At 54.1% G+C, this 20,108-nt stretch overlaps 5 protein-coding genes across 5 annotated transcripts; 3 read left to right on the top strand and 2 right to left on the bottom strand.

The window, feature by feature from the left end:
* Positions 1 to 3,032: 3,032 nt before the first annotated feature.
* Positions 3,033 to 6,637, top strand: NECHADRAFT_71907 (uncharacterized protein; the record flags this gene model as incomplete). Its single annotated transcript, XM_003050429.1, has 2 exons — positions 3,033 to 6,268; positions 6,322 to 6,637. The coding sequence occupies 2 exons, from the start codon at positions 3,033 to 3,035 to the stop codon at positions 6,359 to 6,361; spliced, it is 3,276 nt and encodes a 1,091-aa protein (XP_003050475.1). The 3' UTR covers positions 6,362 to 6,637.
* Positions 6,638 to 7,804: 1,167 nt separating this feature from the next.
* On the top strand, positions 7,805 to 8,817 carry NECHADRAFT_48575 (uncharacterized protein; the record flags this gene model as incomplete). The annotated part of the gene is made up of 2 exons (XM_003050428.1): positions 7,805 to 7,971; positions 8,022 to 8,817. The coding sequence occupies 2 exons, from the start codon at positions 7,805 to 7,807 to the stop codon at positions 8,815 to 8,817; spliced, it is 963 nt and encodes a 320-aa protein (XP_003050474.1).
* Positions 8,818 to 11,171: 2,354 nt separating this feature from the next.
* On the bottom strand, positions 11,172 to 12,459 carry NECHADRAFT_71903 (uncharacterized protein; the record flags this gene model as incomplete). Its single annotated transcript, XM_003050038.1, has 4 exons — positions 12,093 to 12,459; positions 11,716 to 11,752; positions 11,322 to 11,656; positions 11,172 to 11,267 (listed from the first exon to the last, which is right to left on the bottom strand). Coding segments are annotated over exons 1-4 (474 nt in total), but the record flags the coding sequence as incomplete, so codon positions are not given.
* Positions 12,460 to 12,972: 513 nt separating this feature from the next.
* On the top strand, positions 12,973 to 14,288 carry NECHADRAFT_48897 (uncharacterized protein; the record flags this gene model as incomplete). Its single annotated transcript, XM_003050427.1, has 5 exons — positions 12,973 to 13,194; positions 13,246 to 13,359; positions 13,419 to 13,435; positions 13,494 to 13,644; positions 13,695 to 14,288. The coding sequence occupies 5 exons, from the start codon at positions 12,973 to 12,975 to the stop codon at positions 14,286 to 14,288; spliced, it is 1,098 nt and encodes a 365-aa protein (XP_003050473.1).
* Positions 14,289 to 14,378: 90 nt separating this feature from the next.
* NECHADRAFT_48724 (uncharacterized protein) lies at positions 14,379 to 17,644 on the bottom strand (the record flags this gene model as incomplete). The annotated part of the gene is made up of 6 exons (XM_003050037.1): positions 14,379 to 14,796; positions 14,875 to 16,232; positions 16,510 to 16,603; positions 16,650 to 17,146; positions 17,183 to 17,260; positions 17,309 to 17,644. The coding sequence occupies 6 exons, from the start codon at positions 17,642 to 17,644 to the stop codon at positions 14,379 to 14,381; spliced, it is 2,781 nt and encodes a 926-aa protein (XP_003050083.1).
* Between the last annotated feature and the right edge of the window lie 2,464 nt (positions 17,645 to 20,108).

The raw sequence follows: 20,108 nt of genomic DNA, 5'->3' as shown, positions 1-20,108 counted from the left end.
TCGGCTCCCGGACGGAGATGGAGAATGACAGCTGTTCTAGCCATGGACAAGCCTGAAGGTGAGCCTCGCCCAGGAATGTCAATGAGATCAATGGCGAAGCTCTAGCCCACTCCATTTCGTCAGTGCAGCGAGCGTCTGTGAGCCTGCCCCTCGATGACGTTTGGCGGCACGGATTTCTTGGTTCCCTTGCCTGGATGTTTGCACTATCGAGCATCACCCTTGAGCCGCAGGGGACGCCCGGAGCTGGAGGTTTGATTGTTGTATCCATACTGTGTTGCGAAGCAGGGGTTCATGGCCCCCCTAGCGTAGGCGGATACGGTTAAGCATCATCAGGCAATCACAGGGGCCAAGGTCTAAGGAGCTTGAACGTGACACGAGGGAGTGAAAACGAGGCAGGGCTTGGAGGAGGAGGAGGATGGATACCGGATCAGATGGATATCAAGGGGGAGAACCAGTTTCGGCCATGTCTGAACCTGAATGTGGCAGATGCTACTGAGACAGATAGTGTTCTTGTTTGAGCTGGGAGGAGTCCGTCATGGCGTTGAAAGCTCGGGTCATATGAAGCTGGGGTTAATTTGTGTGATGAAATGGAGCAGCAGACGGCGCCATCTAGGTATAGCTCAGGGATATCCTAGTGCAGCCACTGTTGATGACAATGTTTTGGGTAGCTTTCTTCAGGCTGTGATATCAACAGTGTTTGAATAGCAATGCAATGAATCGTCCCAACGCGTTGTTAGGTACTGTAAAGCAATGCCCGTCTCTGATAGACTTGCTTTGTGTTGATGCGGTTCCCACCGCTGTGCGCTTCTGATGACGCCCTTTTCCACCTCCCTCGACGCCACACCAGAAGCTCACTCCCTGAATCATGGAGCATCCATCAAATGGATCCATGAAGTTTGGGGTGGTGGCACCTCTGGCCCGTCACCCTTGTCTCTGAGCTAAATAGGCAATGCCGCCAGGGAAGACCAGTCGACGGGAGGGCACGCTTACGTGGACTTGTACAGAGTCGAACAGGCGGTGATTGATGAATGATCTATCTCTGTTGACTCTGTCTCCATTGCAACCGTGCTGGCCGACCTCTTGTTCGCACTACTGCGTAGGCCCTGCGGGTATCGTCCATGGCTGCATCCAGCCCATGGGCCCCTAGAGGATAGCACCTCCGCTATTAGCGGAGCAAGCCGGCGTCAGTGCGGGCTTGGGCAAGTCGCAGCGTGCTAGGGGCCCTGTGAGTGCCTCTAGGGAAAGCCCACTAATAGCCACATTAGACCTGCGGCCGACCCCATATTTAGGTGTCCCTCCCCGGTCCAGCTGCCCGGACACCAAGTTGGTGATGGTCCTAGGATGGAGGCTTCATTTGCCCCATGAACCCCTACCTATCGCACTGAGTGAGAGACCGCTAAGCCTGGAGCTGGAGCCACCTCGACCGGTACGAGGTCAACTGCAGAAGTAGCAACAGCAATAGCAGCCCGTCCACTGTAGCTGCTCAGTCAGTCCTCTCAGAGCCAGAGCAAAAAACCTGTCGTCCAATAGACGTGAGCGAGGTGCCTTCCGTGGCAGGTGGCCCGCACAAGGTACAAACTTAGCCGTATCCCACCACTCCACCAGCAAGCTAGACCATCTCCATCCATCCAACTCCTCTCCCACATCCCTCCTCCTCCTCCTCCATACTCACCCACGTCTCTCTTCCTCTTGCTAGGAGTTGGAATTCATTCCATCCATCCCGGCTTTCTCTTCTCGTCGTCTCATCATCTGCCTCTTCATCGCCGCCTTTCCAAATCACGCTCCTTGGCTCTGCGCAAGCTCGTCTACCCTCCTTTTGGGCAAAACTGTGTCCCGCCGTGCCATCGCCATCCGCCATCGCAATTCGCCTCGCCAGTCGCCCGTCGTCTACCAGGTCACGATCCTCGTTCCGCCGCCCATCTCCGGCCGCCTCAACGCTCCTCGATATCGGATTCAAAACAAAGTTGTATCTTGATCCCGCCTCGCACCCCTGACCCTCGACGTGCTACATCCAATCCATCTACACTTTCGTGCTTTGACTGCCCATCATGGAGCAGCAGCAGCAACAACAACCCCCGCAGCAGGCTCAGCAGCAGCAGCAACCTCCCCAGCAGCCCCAGGTTGGCGGCGTCCCTGGGCCTGCTGGTCGCAGACTGCACATTGCGCATCGCCGGAGTCCTTCTGAGCTGACGCCTCTTGTGAGCATGTTCGCCAACCCAGGAAGTAAGTTCATGATACGTTATCGTGTCCACATCTCCATCATTCTGATGTTGTCACCGTGTGGCGTCATCCAAGCTTCATATCCCCATGGCCGCGCAAGCCGTTTAGTTCCTGCGTCCACCGCCTTATCACTTCAACGCCAGTCGATGCTGGTTCCCATCAAGCCTCCTGTGTCATGGATGTACTAACATGGTCCTGCAGTGGAACAGCTCGCCATCCAGCAACAGATTGAGTTGTTGCAGCAGCAGCAACAGCAGATCCAGGCTACTCATCAGCAATATGTCAACATGGGGATGATGCCCCCGGGACAGCCTCTCGGCCCCGGTGGTGCGTTCAATCCTTTGCAGCCCATGCCCAACATGTCGCAAGCTGCTTTCCAATTCCCCAACCAAGTACCTCAGCAGCAGAACATGGCTCCTCCTACCCAGCCACTCTCACATCGCCGTAATCAGTCGGCAATGCCCAATATGGGAATGGGCCCTCCTCCCGCGCCATCCTCCGGCGCTGCTGGGTCCAACTTTGGAAACTTCGAGGCCCCCCCGGCCCACGGACGGGAGAACGCTGGCGGCCGAGGTGGCCGCGGAGGGGGTTCTGGAGGCGGTCACCAGAGGAGACACTCCCTGGCTCTCGCCGATGCTAAGAAGGCCGCTGAAATTGCCCAGCAGAAGCGAACCACCTCCGGCTTCTCGTTCCCCGCGTCCCCTGCTCCCGACGATGAAAACAAGGGCGCTGCCGCCCCGCCCACCCTCGAGGTCCCCGTTGCCCAAGGTTCCAACCGTGGCGGTCGCGGTGGACATGGCCGTAGCCAGAGCATGGCCGTCAATGGCCGTGGTGGAGGTGGCCGTGGCCTGAACGTCGACAGCAACGATTTCCAGCGCCGCGGAAGTCATACCCGCACCGGCTCCCGCAACTTTGAAGGTAACTGGCGTAACCAGAGCCAGAACCAGGATCAGTCCGGCAATGCTGGACAGAACCAGGGTTTCCAGCCTGGTCACCGGCCTCGTGGTTCTATGAACCAATCTGTCTCTGGCATTGGGGCCTTCCAGTACAACCCCGGCCAGCCCCAGGTTATGCAGCTCCCTAACCAGATGATGATGCCCCAGATGTATGGGCAGCAGCTTAACCCCATGCAGCTGAACCAGCTGCAAGCTCTGCAGGCCGCTCAGCTGAACGGTCAGCAGTTCATGGGTCTTCAGGGCTCTCAGCATGCCGGCCAACTCGGAGGCCAACAGCAGCAACAGCAGCGCAAGACTCTTTTCACTCCTTACCTTCCCCAGGCCTCTCTTCCTGCCCTTCTCGGCGATGGCCAGCTTGTGTCTGGTATTCTTCGTGTCAACAAGAAGAACCGTAGCGACGCCTACGTCACCACTCAGGATGGCCTTCTCGATGCCGACATCTTCATCTGCGGTAGCAAGGACCGAAACCGTGCTCTTGAGGGTGATCTTGTCGCGATCGAGCTTCTGGATGTTGATGAAGTCTGGGGCCAGAAGCGCGAGAAGGAAGAGAAGAAGAAGCGCAAGGATATCACTGATACCCGATCTGGATCCACCAACCAGGGCAACCAGAACTCTGGCAACAACAACGAGGGTAACCCCCCTGAGGGCGGCATTCGTCGTCGCGGTAGTCTTCGCCAGCGCCCGACCCAGAAGAAGAATGATGATGTTGAGGTCGAAGGCCAGAGCCTTCTGCTTGTTGAGGAGGAGGAAATCAACGATGAGCAGAAGCCTCTGTATGCTGGTCACGTCGTGGCTGTCATTGAACGTGTTGCTGGTCAGATGTTCTCTGGAACCCTGGGTCTTCTTCGACCCAGCAGCCAGGCTACCAAGGAGAAGCAGGAGGCTGAGAGGGCTGCCCGTGAAGGTGGCAACTCCCGCCACCCCGAGCCCCGTCAGCAGGAGAAGCCTAAGATTGTGTGGTTCAAGCCTACCGACAAGCGTGTTCCCCTCATTGCCATCCCCACCGAGCAGGCACCTCGCGACTTTGTTGAGAAGCACCAGGACTACGCGGATCGAATTTTTGTGGCCTGCATAAAGCGCTGGCCCATCACTTCGCTGCACCCCTTCGGTACCCTTGTCGAGCAGCTTGGACGTATGGGTGATCTCAAGGTCGAGACTGACGCTCTTCTGCGCGACAACAACTTTGCTTCGGACGAGTTCTCTGATGCTGTTCTCCGCAGCGTCGGTCTTCAGGACTGGTCCCTTGAGAAGGAAGAGGAGGCTGCCCTTGCTGAGCGCCGTGACTACCGTGAGGAGACCGCCTTCACCATTGATTATAACGGAGGCGCCGAGCTGGGCAGTGCTGTCCACGTCAAGTCTCGCCCTGATGGCAAGATTGACATTGGTATTCACGTCACTGACATTGCCCACTTCGTCAAGCCTAACTCGCTTGTCGACCGTGAGGCCAAGAAGCGAGGCACCTCTGTCCAGCTCAAGAACCGATTCTGCGCCTTGTTGCCTCCTAAGCTGTCGACCGAGGTTTGCTCCTTGATTCCTGAGCAGGACCGCCTGACTGTCAGTGTTGTGTTCAGCGTCAACCCCCACACTGGCGCTGTCGGTGAAGGTGACAGCTGGGTCGGCCGATCCATCATCAAGAGTGCCGGCAAGCTCTCTCTTCAGGAGATTGATGATGCCCTGACCAACCCCTCCGAGTACAAGAACACAACGGTGCCCGTCAACACGATCCAGATTCTCAACGCTGTGGCCCAGAAGTTCCGCGAGTCCCGTCTCGGCGCTGGTGGCGAACCCATTGCTCCTCTCCGCCTGCTCCAGCAGCTTGACGACGAGAACAACCCTGTCCAGGACAACTTGTTTGACTCGACTCAGGCTCTCGAGCTCGTGGAAGAGCTTGTTCACAAGGCCAATGCTTACGTGGCACAGCGTCTTGCCGAAGGACTCCCTGAAAAGGCTCTCCTTCGACGGCAGTCGGCCCCCAACCCACGACGACTCCAGACCTTTGCTGAGCGCATGACAGCGCTTGGCTACGACATCGACTCGTCCGGCAGCGGAGCGCTCCAGAACAGCCTCTTCAAGGTTGACGATCCCGATCTGCGAAAGGGTATGGAGACGCTGCTTGTCAAGTCGATGCAGCGTGCCAAGTACTTTATTGCCGGCAAGACTGGCAAGCACCTGTGGCCTCACTACTCCCTTAACCTACCCCTGTACACTCATTTCACAAACCCCACTCGTCGCTATGCCGACATCATTGTGCACCGTCAGCTCGAGGCTGTCCTCTCTGAGGGCAAGATTGAGTTTACTGACGATCTTGAGAACCTTGTCAAGACTGCCGAGTCTAGCAACACCAAGAAGGACTCTGCTCAGAACGCGCAGGAGCAGAGCGTCCACATCGAGTCCTGCCGTACGATGGACAAGAAGCGCCAGGAGGTCAACGGCGATCTCATTGCCGAAGGTATTGTCCTGTGTGTCTACGAGTCGGCCTTTGACGTTCTCATCCCCGAATGGGGCTTCGAGAAGCGAGTCCACTGCGATCAGCTTCCTCTGAAGAAGGCCGAGTTCCGAAAGGAGAAGAGGGTGCTCGAGCTGTACTGGGAGAAGGGTGTCCCCAGCTCGGCGTTTGTGCCCGAGGATGAGCGGCCCAAGGCTGCTGCGTCGCTCCGAGCGTCCAACGCTCTGGCTGCGCAGCGACAGGCCGAGGAGGCGGAGCGCGCCCGAAAGGAGCGCGAGGAGGCTACCCGCAAGCAGACGGAGACTGGCACTATCTCGACTGATGATGTCGATGCCCTCTTTGACGATGACGATGACAACACGTCTGACGTGACTGAGGCCATGGCTGGAGCTTCCCTGGCTGAGCGCCCTACACAGAGCGTGCCTGGATCCCCGACTCGATCGTCGTCGACTGCCGGTAACCTTCACCGCACCCGATCCGATTCCAAGGTGCCCGTCACGGATGCTGTTGAGACCCGCCTCAGCAACAAGGAGAAGTACCTCAGCTTTTTCTCGCTCCGCGAGGAGGGTGGCGACTATATCCAGGATGTGACGGAGATGACCAGAGTGCCTGTGATTCTGAAGACGGATCTCACCAAGAGCCCACCGTGAGTTGCCTTTTGATTGTTGTGTGAGATGAAGTTGCTAACTGAGCTACTAGTTGCTTGACGATCCGGTCTCTGAACCCCTACGCTCTGTAAGGAAGAAGTAAAAGTTAAGAAGTTAGTTGGCGAATTGCATGGGAAGACTGTGGAGCAGCTGCCAAGCAGAACAGAACATGTTGAATCCTAAATGCTGCGAAGCAAGGATTGCAGCTATATGACGTTGTGAGGGAGGAAGCATAGGTTAGGTTACCAGCGATAGGAGACAGCGAAGAAGGAAGTTGGACTCGAAAGCAAGGCTGTATGTAGTGTTAGCTGGGCCAGAAGAAGTCAAGCGGTTGATAGTGGAGGTAATTTCCAGATTTACTCAGTGGGATAAACGAGTTGTGTGTGTTTTGAAGCTGTACTCGAGGTCTTTGTGGGGTAGTTGACGTGATTGTTGATCTTGGTGAAGTGTAACCTAACAGTTGAGGGATAATACTAACGATAAGCGGATATGATAGAGACGTCGCTTAAGGTCGATTCTTTGGTGGCATGTTTCAGTTGGGGACATGGTGGGAAAGGGTAGGTTGCAGTAGGAGACTGGGCTGGGTGCTAACAAAGACTAGGTTAGTCAGTAGTTGGTCTTGAGGGTTTCGACTGCCGCCAGGTTTAAGCTTGTTAAGCTTGGTTACCGACGCTATTCAAGGTCACGGTCGGTTGCTTCAGAGACAGGCGAAGGCTTTATTCTGATGTTGCTGATGGTGATGTGCGGAGAGAGTTGTCGTGGGAGAGAGGGGGTCTCAACACCATGCACACTCGGTTATCGTCACTTGAAATCAAGATGAACTCACGAGTCTCAAACCCCAAACCAGCCATTCGCATCTTTTTCTTTCAAGGGCATTGAAAAAAGTGCATTTAGCCGTTAGAATGATACAATTGAAGCTAAACCTCTACTAGACCACCCACAAAAAGGCCAGAGCGGATATAGCCCAACGTCCTACCCCGACTGTGTCAGATGCGTTTCGGCACAGCCCGGACCGAAACCAGGAAGGAAAATGCAACGGCAGCCTTTCGGGGCTGTTTCGAGATTTCAACCCTCCCCTAAGAAAGGGACTTTTCATCCAGAGTTTTCTCTTCCTTGTCCCGGTTTCAAAAGCAAGATGGTCAAAGATCCAGGGCCCGGCTCTTGACTGTTCCCGATCCCTGAATCTCACTTGGCGTTGGTGGTGAAGCATCCTAGTGGTTGTGCCCCCTTGTTTACACACGGAGCTTGCTATAGCCGTTCAAGCTAAACACTATGGTCCATCTGTCTTGTCTCGGTATTCAAAAGGACACTGATGTCCTCCTCTAAGTTTCCTTTTTTTGTCTGGAGATTCAAACAGTCCTTTCACACAACACATAACTCACCAGAGTCTCTCTCTATAAGCGCTGGCCTGCTTAACAACCTTTTCGTTTCTTTTTGATACATTAATACTGATACCCATTTGTTTATCTTGTTGGCTGGCCCTACGCACTCTTTACACAGAAAAAAAAAAAGGACCTAAAGATTTAACAAGAATCATGCCTTCTCTCAAAGCTACCATCTTTGCTCTCTTTGCTGGCTCTGCCCTGGCAAGTCCTGCTGGTGTTAGACTCAGCGAGAGACAGATTCATTATCATGACATGTCCAAGAGGCAGAATGATGCTGCGGCAAAGCTTGGTCTTACCGACCCTGACATTCTGCAATTGTAAGTGTTATCCCATACTTTCTTAAAAGTAACCAACTAATATCTTTCAGCGCCCTGACTCTTGAGCATCTCGAAGAGAGCTTTTACCGCGAAGGCTTCACTACCCTCTCAGACGCCGACTTTGCTCCCCTGGGTCTTTCTGCAAAGTCCCTCGACGACCTCAAGGCCATTGGCAAGACTGAAGAGTCTCACGTCGTGCTCCTCCAGGGCGCCATTGCTCAGGCCGGCTTCCAGCCCGTTCAGGCATGCAAATACGACTTTGCCGGAGCCACCAAGGACCCGGCTCTCATGGTAGCCACAGCTGCCATCCTCGAGAGCGTCGGTGTGTCAGCCTACCTGGGCGCCGCACCACTTCTTTCCGATCCCGCTATTCTTGGTGTTGCTGGTGCTATCCTCACCGTCGAGGCCAGACATCAGACAGCCATTCGAGTCTTTTCCCAAGCCAAGGCCGTTCCCCAGCCCCTGGATACACCTCTAGGTCCCAAGGCCGTCTTCTCCCTAGCTGCCCCCTTCATCGTCGAGTGCCCCGAAGGCTCCAACCTTATCCTCGAGGCTTTCCCCAAGCTTGCCATGGCCGAGGGTCAAACCGCTGAAGCTGTTGTTGTCGGAGCTCCCATCAAGCTGGCTTCTGACGCGGCGGCTGGTGCTACTCACTGTGCTTTCACCTCTGGAGGAATCATTCCCGGAGGCACCAAGTTTACCAAGTTCACCGCTGCCGAGGGCTGTGAGGTGCCAAAGGAGGTCGCGGGTGTTACATATGTCTCGTTGGCCAGTGCTGGACCTCTGGATGGTGTCTTGACCGATGAGATCACCGTGGCTGGGCCCATGGTTCTGACCATCTCCTAGATCCAAACACATAATACTTAACTACCCTTCTCATTAATTAATTTACATCTCCTTTTTCTCTAATATCACGGACAAGCAAATACACATTGTGATTGTAACAAAAAGTGTCTCTTCAACTTCAATAGGGTCATGGCATGCAAATGCTCCTGTCAGTACGATGCCGATGACCCTGGCCACATCACATCTGGCTGTGCCTCAACCACCACCACCACCACAGCCATCGTCATCCCCTCTTCCAACCATTCAAGTCGCCTCATCCGGCCTGTAGCCTGCTTGTGGACTCTAAAGTCCCCAATAACCATCCCCACAAGTCCTGTCCCGCTGGTAACTCCTTCGACACTTCTGCTAACTTGATAACTTTTTTACCCCCGACTTTTATGCCGCCCGCTCCAACGCCGCTAAGTCTGCAAGCCTGGGTGTGCCCGAAAGAGCCATGCTGAAAGACCATATGTATCGATACGTTGCTTCTCTTCGTAAATCTAACATGCTTCTTGTAGTGCAATAGATAGAAATGCCTCAAGTCTTGTCGTCTGTCTTAGAATGGCCGGGCGTCTAGGTAAGCCTGCGCCTTGGCCCATGCCTCCTTGTCCGCTGCCGGCAATGCCTCTGTAAGGACCTGGACACCCTTGTTGATAGCATCCACAAAGTCACATGCAATCCGGAAGTCTTCCGTCAGTGACTCGGCGAATGGCACGAATGTCTTGGGGAATTCTTGCAGTCGCTTCGCTCGTGTCTCCTTGTCCTCACTCGCCTCATCATCGTCAAAGAAAGTCCGCACGGCGATACCGAGGCCGATGTCGGGCTCTGTCAGGAAGGGTAGTCTTGAACACGTTAGCTACATACCATCACTCGAAACTTGGTTACTCACCTATGGCTGATTTCCAGCTGATCATCCCTGTCACGCTTCGATTGCCCGTACAGGAACATGGATGCCACAATGGACTCGATGAGATCCCGATTGGCTTCCCTCACTGTCGATGACAAAGCTCGGAATGCCAACAGGCTCTTGTTGAGAGGACCAGTGTATCCATAGACCTGGTGCCGCAGCTTCAACAAGGATGCGCACTCGCTGATGAGCGTAAGGCTCTCCTTATCCTCATCTGTACCTCTCCTGGGAAGTCCGGGCTGGCCCTCAATGTGTTTTCCATTCAAGAGACCGAATCGGACGAGCTCGAACGCAAGCAGGGCTGCCTCGTCAAGCCCAGGTACTGGCGGACGGTTCTCGTTGGCCTCCTGGAGGGAAAGTAACGTCGTCGCCAAGGCATTTCCCCAATTCGTCAGCTTGTGCTCTTCGTTAACATAGCCCCTCACATGAAGGAATCGCCAGATGGCAACCGACGTCACCATCTCTGTGCTGTCGATACCCTTGATGCGCTGTTCCTTGGGGAATGTCTTCTTGACGAAATCGTGGTTAGCGAGCGCCAGTACCTCCAGACACACAGGCCCAGCAAAGTCGGCAGGGAAGAATGAACGGATATCATCCAACTTTACATCCCAGCTGGCTGCTTGTTGAGAAGGAGAAGGAGAAGTCCCAGAGCGATGGTTGATCGTGTATGAATACTTGGGGTCAAACCAGACCCGCACCTTGATATTCTTGTGCTGGAGACCTCGGTAGAGTCTGGAGCTCAGCAGAGATAGCGCCTGCTCCTTAATAGGCACAATCTTCTGAGTCACCAAGTTCTTGTATTGGTCCGACACAACTCCGTCTAGGGTTGGCTGAATGAGGAGCTGTCCATGAGTGATGCTGTTGAGCAGGCGGGGACCGATCAGGCCTGTGTTGAGATAGTGAAAGACTTCAGCTGGAAGCTGCAGACCTAGGTACTCGTGGCTATCGTTGGTCAGATGCTCAAAGTCATTGACCTTAATCTCGCCGTTCTCGGTAATGTAGACATAGTGGTTGACCACCATCCTTGCCTTGCGGTACTTGTCGAGCCACTCGGGGTCCTTGTTTTGCAGAATATCGTTAAAGCTCGCGCAAGCGGTGGCAACGCTGTTTTCCGAGGTTCTCAACAGGTTAGCGGCAGTCGAGATGTTGTAGTCAGTGTACATGGTGGACTCCAGAAGGGCTGGGAACGCGGGCAGAAACGATGTGCCGGACATGAGGAACGAGTCAATGAACCTAGTTTCACTCGCGGTGGGCGTGAGGCTGCGCATGACCTTCTTCTTGGAGATAGCCGTGACCGTCTTGGCTTCCCAGTCAAAGCTCCGAATCACTGAGTCCTTGATAGGATACAGGAGGAGCTCCTGTGGTCCCATGACACCAGAGCATTGGTCCGAATCGACAAATTCAAAGTGCGCAAGCTGGATGCCGTTAGACCTTTACGTTTCGATAAGAATAAGGTCGTTACAAACCTGGGCGCATGCATTGAAGGGAGCGACCAAGAAGTGAAGCCCGCGGTTCTTGAGGGTTTCTTGGAGAAGAGGGTAGAGGTTTTGGATGCGGAATGCGCCTATGGTTCTCCCATATTAATACAATCCTTCGAGCAACTAGATGTTTGACGCACCTGGGTTGGCGCCGAATGTCGTCACAGCTTCCTCAGCTGCCGTCTGAGAGTACAGAGCCCATGCGTGGTCTGTCTTCTTGTTGGCCTTGAGGCCGCGGTCCAGGGCAAGGTCATCTTGGCCGGTGAGGGACTGGCCATCGAAGACGAAGAAGGGGATAATGTGGAACTTTTCCCAGTTGTCGAGGTTCTCGTTAATGTGCGACTCGATGCCAGTCAGACCGCCAAGGGCGGGGAGGAGCGGTTCTTGGGCAGGAGGGTTGTCGAGAAGCTGGCCGAGGTAGTAGGTGGCATCAACGGCGATGGCACATTGTTCAAGCTCGGAAATATCGTGCGTGCTACATGACATGCAGTCAGCGACAGAGTTGAAGGCGTTGCGGATAGCATCAAGACATACGAAGCCTGGTCGTTGATCCAGGTATCCTCAGCAAGAACTATTTCAAGGGTTAGCGCTTGCCGCAGCAATCAACCTGAGCGGTGCGGGCATCTCGAAAGGGTCGGGCGACAGAGCGCGACCACATGCCGTGGCCTGGTGGTCATGTTGGGGAGCTCGTCAACAAGGTTGAAGCTGCAATTGAGTTTGAAACAACCCAGCCAGCTTTCAAGACGACCGAATAAGCTCGCAAAATGCGAAATGGGCCATAGCAAGCTCTTCTGGTCGAAAATCGTAGCTTTTTGGGGAGCTATGACAGCTCACATGCTCCGCGGCGCCGAGCAACACCAGACCGACCCTTTGCGAAACGAGGCCACGAAGTGCGCTAGGATGAAACTCACATGGCATCTCGAACAACTCGCAGCAACTCAGGCGCCCTTGTACTTTAAGGTCCCGGGGTCGTAATTCGGCGGCCGGGGAATTCTAAGGAATGGGGAGTCGATCGTCCGACGGAGGGGGAGCCAAAGGCCGCAGAGTTGGCGGCAACGAAAAGGTCGTTATACGTATGGCGGGGTTGAAAGGAGCAGCCACGGGGGTAGCTGGGATGGGAAGAGACGGCGCAGCTCCAAAGGGAAGATGGAGGGGGGCGAGGCACGAGGCGGGCCGTCGGAGGCGGGAGAAGGGCGGCAGCCTCTGATAGTGAGAGACCAGGCGAGGCGGGAAAAGGTAGAAGAGCGAGGCTACTTCTCGGTGAGATTTTGGAGGTTGAGTGAGGTTTTGGAATATCTTCAGCTTCGGGGACGGGAGACAGTGGAAACTGGTGAAAGACGTGACGGGAAAGTTTGGCGAGTTACAGCAACAGCAGCAGCCGCAGGGGAGTACCAAGCGGTACCTGCCTAACCACCACCGGGACACCTCAGCCCGCCAGGGGATGGTAACCACGACCACCAAAGCCAAAGCCCTCGTGAGTGTGGCTGATGTTTCGTGCTTGTGGCGGTGCGACCTCAGCGGGCCATCGGCTCACCGAACACACACCGAGATAGAGACATGCACTTATCATGGCGGGGTGATGACGCCCCTCTTCAAAGTGATACAAGATTAGAGAATAAGAGTCTGTTCTTTGTTCTTTCTCTGAATCAGGCACTTGACTCTTATTGATTTCAACTCGTTTGTGTTAACAATCGCACGTACATGACGACCTACCTTAACATCCGCTTCGCTTTCACACTATCAAGACGCATTAGGACCTCGGCACATCCACTCCTCTCAACAACAGCAGGCATGAAATTCCCTCTGAAAGATAGAACGCCGTTTCAAATAGCATCTCAAAGAATGTCAACCAACGCCGCCAAAATCCCCGTCATCGACATCTCTGCGCCTGATGTGGACCAAAAAGATGTTGCTCGGCAGCTAGTTGACGCTGCCGAGGAGCATGGCTTCATCTACATTCGTAACCTGGGTCGTGATATCTCCGCAGCCGACATTGATGGAGCGTTTGAACTCGTGAGCAGAAATCATCAATAAGCCAAAACCCTAATTACTCAAGATGTATAGACCAAAAAGACCTTTGAATGCCCTGTCGAAGAGAAGCAGAGATGCACCATCCAGACCAACAACCGCGGCTGGTCAGGCATGCACTCCGAGACGTTGGACCCCAAGAACCAGAAGGTGAGTTGGTGTTTCATCTCATTAATTTTCACCAAACTAGACTAACACTAGATTTCCAGATCGGTGACTTCAAAGAGTGAGCCTTACCCTGTTCATCTACACAGCATCTCGAACTCACTAACACCCTACATCAGAGCCTTCAACTTTGGAGAGTTCGTCAATGGCAAAGCTCAGCAACCGCTCCCATCCGATATGGTCCCCCATGAGCCTCAGATCAGTGCTTTTGCGGATTCTTGTCATAATCTGTGCCAGAAACTCCTTTACCTACTTGGTCTAGGCCTTGGTGTAAGTGACTCCCAAAGACCAGTTTGAGCTGATCTCACGGTATCTCTCAGGTCGATGACTTCTTCTCCTCGGCACACAACACAACCAAAGGAGCTTCCAGCTCCATCCTCCGCTTCCTCCGCTACCCACCCCCAGACGCAACCGCCCACTCGGCCTCGGACGTCCGCGCCGGCGCCCACTCTGACTACGGCTCCATCACCCTGCTCTTCCGCCTCCGCGGCCAGGCGGGTCTTGAGCTCCTGACCAAAGATGACGTCTGGGCGCCCGTCCCCGTCTGCCCGCCGGGGACCGAGGACGACCCGAGCCCGCCGGTGCTGATCAACATCGGCGACCTGCTGTCTTACTGGACCAACGGGCTGTTCCGGAGCACGCTCCACAGGGTCGTCTTTCCCACCGAGGGAACCGTTGGGGTTGCAGGGGAGACGAGCGCGGGGCCGAGATATTCCATTGCCTACTTCTGCCACCCTGTCGGGACAGCACCTCTCGAGCCGGTTCCTAGCGAGCGCGTGAAGGATTTCAAGCCGTCAGACGGAGGAGCCCCGAGTGCGAACCCGTATGCCACGAGCAAGGTCATGACTGCGGATGAGCACCTGTTCATGCGGCTCAAGGAAAGCTACGGTGACCTTTACGACAAGAAGTCTTAGACGTGCCACGTTCACAATCAAGAATAACAGCAACGGAACTTGAGTCATGGAGTATCTCTTGTGTCTGCCTGTCATCTCCGGACTCCACAGTCAAACAATCCCGATGTACCACCGCCTCCACGGATCATGCCACCCGTCATAATACTTTGGCGTGACATTGTCATCTTCCTTGATCGTAACATATTTCAGCATGCGCCAGTCATGGACGTCGATCCATATGCGGGTGCGATCGGAAATGGCCCCTCGTATCTCCTCGATCTTTTTAAGCAGGGCTTTGGTCTCATCGTGACGTCCACTGTCGACCAGCAAATAAGTCTTGACCGGGGTCTGATGATTCTCACATGCTTTCTCTGATTCGAGCCATTTATCGACATTCATAACAGTGCCATAGATCCCATGATCATCGAACAGGGCCTTGGCTTCTTTGCAGTTGTCAAAAAGCCCCGGTGATATTAGAATCCGTGTCCCTGCCATATGACACTTGGTACCAGCAAAGCGACATGTGTCTCTGGCGGTGTCGGCATCATCTAGCAGCTTTGCCACTGGGAGGCTGAGCCCTTTGTCTTGCTTCTCGGTTTGATCGGACATTGTTGTAGCTGTTACACCATCTGCCGGCGGTGAGCACTGAGCAGTCTGCAAGGCAGGAAGCTTCGTGATGGAGGGTGTCCCTTGAGACAACGTGAGGTCGATGACCTCGGGTACTTCTTTTCCAAGCCTGTTCTGATGTACAGAACAGGAGGAAGAAATGGCGCCATGGGAGTTGCCATTTATATTTGTGAGAGGTTTGCGAGGCTGCGAGGAACTGCCGTTGTTTGAGGATGTGCTTGCTTGCACGTTCTCGGTCACTGACTTTTGGCGTTTGGGCGGGGGTGCAGGCATGGAAGTGGGAGAGAAACGCTTGTTCCTTGTTGGACCTTCTGCTGGCCACGAAGCCAGTGCAGCTTGTGCAGCAGATGTAGGAGGTGTAGCAGGTGGCACTCCAGGCAGACGAAGTGGTGGTCCGGATCTTGCATGGGATGGGCCCGTTTGTAAGAGAGGGAATTTCGTGACCAACGGAGAAGTTGGAGAACATGAAGATGTTGTATTTTGCGTTGACTTCCGCGGCGAAGGCGTTGGCATTGTTGTTACTGTGAGTTGGCTCACAGCGTCAACAGCGATGCCACGCGGATCAGCTCCCTCCAGCTTTGCGACCCACTGGAGGTTCTCTTGGCTGTCCTCAAGCTCACCAGCCGTGGTTGCATCCTTTGCCATTGTTTGCAACTGCTCAAAGGAGATTGTGTCGGTAAAATCCCGATCAAAGTGAACCTTTGTGACTGAAGGGAAGCGAAGGCTCCAGAAACTTGTGTTTCCCACCTTGTCAAAGCTGAAGCACCTCAAATCGAACACCAAAGGCTTTGTGAAGACAAACGTCAGAGGCGAGCCTTGCTCTACCCCGGGAGCCAACTTGAGAGTGAGTTGGTCATTCTCTTCGGCAACCACAGATTGGGGATTGGCGTAAGTAACAACCTCTCTCAAAATTGTCTCATTCAACTCCACGACATTGACAATAGTGAACTCGGGCTTTGCGTTCCACTGCTTGACTGCCTCCCTATTGTCGAGACAACCAAGATAGAAGTGAGTCCACTTCAACCCGGAAATTCGATAAGCCATTGCCTTGGCTGGATCATACCGGGCACCGACAACAGCGAAATCACCGACATCGCCAAAGTTCCCGATGTATTCCTTCTTGAGCTTGATGCAGCAGCTCGAAAACTTCCGACGCTGGTCTGCAAAATCGAAATAGGGTTCATCCGGTTTCAGGACCAGGCCTTCCTTTCGGGCCAAAATTGTGAGGGCAAAGGCTTTACGTAGACTTGAGGCGCCGAGGTTATGGCCAAAGTCAATGACTTGACGCTGAACTAGTTCAGACCAGCCTTTGCGATAGGCGATAAGGCTTGAGAGAATCTTGAATCTCTCTGAATGTCGGAGGTTGATGAGTGATTGATCCTCCAACAAGAGTACATCGTAATATACCATCATTAAGTGTTCTTGTGGTCCAGGTCTAGGGGAGTCAGCAATGAGAAGGCGAGCATCGGAAACCAACGTACAAGGAGTCCTGCTCCGTGTTTAAAAAACGTCCTCTTCTTGACACATGCTTCCGAATTTTATGAAATGGTAGTATCTTTTGAAGCTGGTGAAAGTTAGGATCTGAAGAATGAGAAAACGGATCGTAGAAACATACCGAATCATCGAATGCAACCAACTCCCCTTCTAAAATGCATGCTTTTGTGACCTTTGCGCCAGGTTTCCCGATCTGAAGTGATTCTAGTATAGTCCTTCGCCAAGTTAGAAGAAGTGCAATTTTAAGCATTGTCAACTTACCCATGAAGCGCCTCTCTATCCTCAGTGCTGTCTTTGCCACTTTTGGAAAAGATCTGGATGCAATTCTCTCCTTTGCTCAGATCGATATGAATCTGACAGAACTCCCCATCAATCTTGTCCTCCACGCTCATTCGCCCATGACCCATGTCAAGACAATTCTTGATACTACGCCCTTTCACCCAGGGCTGTCGTCCAACTTTGATACCGAGTTGAGGCTTCACAGAACTCAAAATTTGTTCCCGCGGTGTCTTGCGAGCGGCATTCGGCAACAATCGTCCTCGAATGGCCTGGACGGAGTTGATTGCCGTGGAAAAGTCATCTTGAATCTTCAAAACACAAGGAAGAATCGGGTCACATAGTCGATAAATGAGAGGGGGATCTAAGACAAGCGGCTGGTAGTTTTTGAGCACCAGCCGTGTAAACCACTTGGCTTCTACTGAGCTCAGTCGGCGATACAGCCATTCGAGATCACCCCTATTGCTTTGGGTGAGGCTAGCCTGTGAGGCGCGGATCGATGGGGAGCTCCATTTGACCCTGGCTGCCAGAGAATGAAGGATTTTGTCGATCTCTTCGACCGTGACAAGGTTGTCCTTGCTGTAACCCGGACTTGGCTGATATGCAATCAGTTACGGATCATGAACTATTGCAGGCAAACCAACCGTTGCATTCAGAATACGCGAAACGCAATCAGCCAGGTCAATGCCTTGACCCGGCTGCCGGTAGTGGGACAGTTCGGCAATACGAGAGGACCCAAGGAAGAACGCGCGGCCGATAATCTTCTCGAGGGTAGCAGTTTGTATGCAGTAAACTCTGTCCGTTCTTTTGTCAGGAAGCAGGGTAGACAACAAAGCCGCGAGACTTGTATTGTGTGCGTTGATCCAGCTTCGGTGCCGTGCAAACCATTTTGCTACGGTACTCAAATTGCTCTTCTTGGCAACCGATAATTCGTGAGACTCTTCAAGCAGGTCGCAAACCAAAGCGAATGGAAGCGGCATAATGCGACAATGGCAAAATCATCGCACCAAGATATCCAAAAGAGCGCAAACCGAGGACAAAGAGCGGTGGACGTTAAGTATTAAGTACCCGGATGCGGAGTGGTGTCACGAACGCCCATAGATCGATTCACTGAGGCGCGAACACGCAGGCAGCAGAAGAATTGAGACCATATGACCCCATTCCAAACTGGAGTCTCCCACCGAAAAAGGGAACTGCCTGACAAGAGAGACGATGCCTTATTCGTGGGGGCTGCAAGAAATGTCGACGCGATGGCTGCACCTGTCAGCCTGGGGTCAGCGGGAGACAAGGGTGTGCTGCGCGACATTGACGGGAGGTCACATGATGACTTGCCGGAAAAGAGGAAGAAGGAAGGACACGTGAACGGTCATGTGACTCAACATGAAACACAGCATTGGCTGCTAATTTCGGTCGGAAATTGGGGTCAACCTCAACCGATGCATGTTTGCAGGTTCGATGACTGACGACCCCTGTACTTATGCAGGGCCCGCTGCAAGACCACCGCATGGCCCCTGAGGGTATAATCCTCAGTGATAGGGCAGAGTGAGGGATCCCTCTGCCGTCACTAACAGCGGTCAGTGCGAGCCACGCCGTCCCGAACTGCCTCACTCATGATGGGAGCCAATGACGGCGAGGATGGTGCTGCGTCTTGTTCTCTGTCTGGCCAACGGCAGTGCAGGTGGGACTTTTTTTTTTCGATCCTCGTGGAACCGCCTCCCAACAAAGAACGCTCTAACGCACGCCCGCTCCTCACGTCGAGGCTCAGCTACGGAGTAGTCTGGGCGGTTGTCATGGAGGAATAAACAGGACGACGAGCTTACGGCGGGGTGAAGGGAAGAAGCTAACTTTAGCAGAACAACAACACAGAGCCGTGAGCCGCTAATAAATCAGCATGACCACGTATGGACGAGTTCCAACAACGCAAGGAGCCAGAAGCGAACCGGGGTTCACGATCCACTGCCGACAAGGCGTTGGCGGACCGCAGGACGGGGCGGTCGACAGCAGGTTGTCGTGGGTTAGTGGTGCGATTTGGGGCAGAGATGCGTCGCAGTTGCGAGCCTGTTTGGTTGAGAAGGGTGCGGGCTGGGCCGCGGGATCATGGATGGTCGACCTTCTCTTCCCTTCCAAGGCTGGGCTGGGTCAGTTCGCATGGTGTTGACGAGTGACGGTGCCGAGGGATCCCATTGATTGGATCCGTTGCATGGGATGGGCAAAATGCGAGGCAGGCCTACATATGTAAACAAACAGTTTCCCGGGACCCTGCCAGTCCTGCGACTTTCCCAGGTCTCGTCTCGCCCACGCCAAAATTTCATTGTTCACATTTCATGCTTTGGGATTTGCCGCCGTTGCATTCGCCCTTATCCATATTCCTTACCGCCTATTATTATCGCCACTTCTATCCTCGTGCCCTGCTCGTCTCTGACAGTCCCGCACAAGGTGGTCATCCCCCGGAATTGCTTTTATGCCTCTCCAGGTTCGGGAGCTGAGCTGAGCTGCGCTGCGATCCATATCCAAATCCATCTGATCAGCTGGTCTTTTCGACGTTGAGCGACGCTCGCTAGTTGCTTTTTCAACGCTCCATCTCTGCATACAATCGAGGTTGCAGACACCCGTTTTCGGGAATTTACGCTCATTATCATCTCATCTCTTTTTTTACTTTAATCCATTCCCCTCTCCCCCTGATCGATCGACCGTCCCTTTTTTTTTGTTTTCGCTTACATTCCTACGACAATTCATATTATTCGAGACGACTCCCAGCTCAACGGCTCCTTATCGGAAGTCCACTTCTGTCCCATCAATCCTCCTCACCCCTCGCCTGAAATAACGTCACCCTGTCCCTGACGGGGATCCATCAATTTCCTTCACTCTTACAACCCCAGCAAGCCCCCTCCAGCGCCAACGTCCCCGGCCTCTCATCACGCAAAGCGCCCGCCCTGCCCAGCATCCGTATCCAATGGTGCCCCAAGCCTCCTGAAAATCGCCCCCAGCTCGGTTCAAGGTTCGACTCAGGCCCCCCGGAAGCTTGTCGGCGCTGGTGCGAGCCCAGCCCGTCGACTCGACAGGAGTCGAACTAACTGTCCGGGTGCCTGTTTTGGGGAGATAGGGTCGTGCTACTGGACGCCTCCAGGGCTCTATTCTCGACAGGAAGCCACTGGGCTTAGTGGGCTCTCCACCGAAACCCCCATAACCAGCGGCGCCATACCCCAATGCGCAACACCACCGCCGGCACACACGCCCACATACACCCTCCTCGAAACCCACACCCGCTCGCCTCTCTCTCCTTATCCAGTGCCGTGCCGCTCCCTGATGCCCGGTTTTCTTTTCCCACTCTGCGTCGCCCACCGTTGCTCGTTCGCCCTCTTCGATGATTACCACCACCTGACACAAATACACCACAGAGCGCTCGCTTCCAGGGCTGCCGTTGCTGCTGTCGCCGCTGCTAGA

Source organism: Fusarium vanettenii, assembly GCF_000151355.1.
Source record: "Fusarium vanettenii 77-13-4 chromosome 9 genomic scaffold NECHAsca_6_chr9_2_0, whole genome shotgun sequence".
NCBI classification, from domain to species: Eukaryota; Fungi; Ascomycota; class Sordariomycetes; order Hypocreales; family Nectriaceae; genus Fusarium; species Fusarium vanettenii.
This window is presented reverse-complemented; position numbering and strand designations above follow the sequence as displayed.